Source organism: Balearica regulorum, chromosome 24 (assembly GCF_011004875.1).
Source record: "Balearica regulorum gibbericeps isolate bBalReg1 chromosome 24, bBalReg1.pri, whole genome shotgun sequence".
NCBI lineage: Eukaryota > Metazoa > Chordata > Aves > Gruiformes > Gruidae > Balearica > Balearica regulorum.
This window is the reverse complement of record NC_046207.1, coordinates 210,060-211,625: the sequence shown is the minus strand read 5'-3', so window position 1 is coordinate 211,625 and position 1,566 is coordinate 210,060. Positions and strand designations below refer to the sequence as shown.

At 38.9% G+C, this 1,566-nt stretch overlaps 1 protein-coding gene across 1 annotated transcript; it reads right to left on the bottom strand.

Moving 5' to 3' along the window:
* Positions 1–730: 730 nt before the first annotated feature.
* On the bottom strand, positions 731–1,566 carry LOC104632894 (olfactory receptor OR9H1-like). Its single transcript, XM_010298923.2, is given in 2 exon segments — positions 731–1,215; positions 1,218–1,566. Coding segments are annotated over 2 exon segments (834 nt in total).

The window sequence follows — 1,566 nt, the reverse complement described above, 5'->3', positions numbered from 1 at the left end:
TACAAGCTTATCTAACACAAAGAAGTAGCTCCCATCCTGTTACAAACACTCATGCAAGCATGCACACAAAGACATGAAACCAGAATTCATATATATATAACTTTAGTTTAGTTTAGTTTAGTTTTGTTTTGTTTTGTTTTGTTTTGTTTTGTTAGAGAGCACTTCAAGATTTCAATTGCCCATCAGTGCTTGAACCTGAATTTCACAGGTTCCACTCATTTCTAAGAGAAGTGATTAAAAGCAAATTTGAGGGAAAAAAAATATTTGAAAAAATTAGGAGTCCCAGAAAAATAAATCATTCAATTCACTCTTGATTGACCTAATTTGTCTTTGGATGTTTACAGTGAGACTGTATCCACCTGAATTAGCTGTCTTCTAATGCATAGAAAGAAGGCACTGCCAGAGTCCGAGGTATATGTCCTATTTTAGATGTATAATACACGGATTAATTATGGCTTTAAAATACTTGCGACTTTTGAATGGTTATAAAAGGGCTATATTACAGCTCAGATGGATTGTAAGTCTTTAAATCCGTTTAAATGCATTCACACCTTCATCTGATCTAATTCTCCCAGATTTCTTTTATACCTCCTGCTTTCATCCATGATACTGACCATCTGCAATCACAAAAGACTCTTGAAACCAAGCCCTGATATCCCTTGTTTTACATTCTAAACATCTGTCTGTACTGAATTGGACACTGTGTTCATTCTCATCCTCAGTTAAGGTACTAAAAAAAGCCTTTCCTTTTTAACTGTTTTTTCAGAGACCGTTTTACCTCCTTGTTTTGGAGGCTGTAGATGAAAGGGTTTAGCATGGGAATAACAATAGTATAAAGGATAGAGATGGTGTTGCTTTTATCAGGTGAAGACGTGGCCCCAGGCTCAGCATACATGAAGAAAACAGTACCAAAGAACAAGCTGACGGCCAGCATGTGAGAAGAACAAGTGGAGAAGGCCTTGCGCCTGCTCTTAGCTGAAGGCATTTGGACAATAGTCATAATTATATAACCATAGGAGATAAAAACCACCAAGGCAGTGCCCACAATAATTGATCCACACACAGCCAGCATTACTATTTCATTGACAAGTGTGTCTGAGCAGGAGGCATACATCACTGCAGGAACATCACAGAAGAAGTGTTTTATTTCTTTGGGCCCACAAAAGGACAAACTGAATAAAAGCCTGTCTGTATGGTGCAGTTGATGCAGCCTGACAGATAAGAGCCCACCACCATGAAAACACAAAGTCTTTTATTCATAATGATTTGGTACAGGAGTGGATTGCAGATGGCAATGAAACGATCATAAGCCATCACAGCAAGGAAGAAGGCTTCTGTTGTGCCAAAGAGAGAGAAGAAGAACATCTGAGATGCACAGCCATTGTAGGAAATTATTCTTCTGCTCAGTGAGAATGTCAGTGCTGCTTTGGGAGTGATGACAGACGAATAGCAGATGTCCAAGATGGACAAGTTCTCTAGGAAAAAGTACATGGGAGTGTGCAGCTTGGAGTCCATTCTGATGATAAGGATCATGCAAGCATTTCCTACCACAGTGACAGCATACAT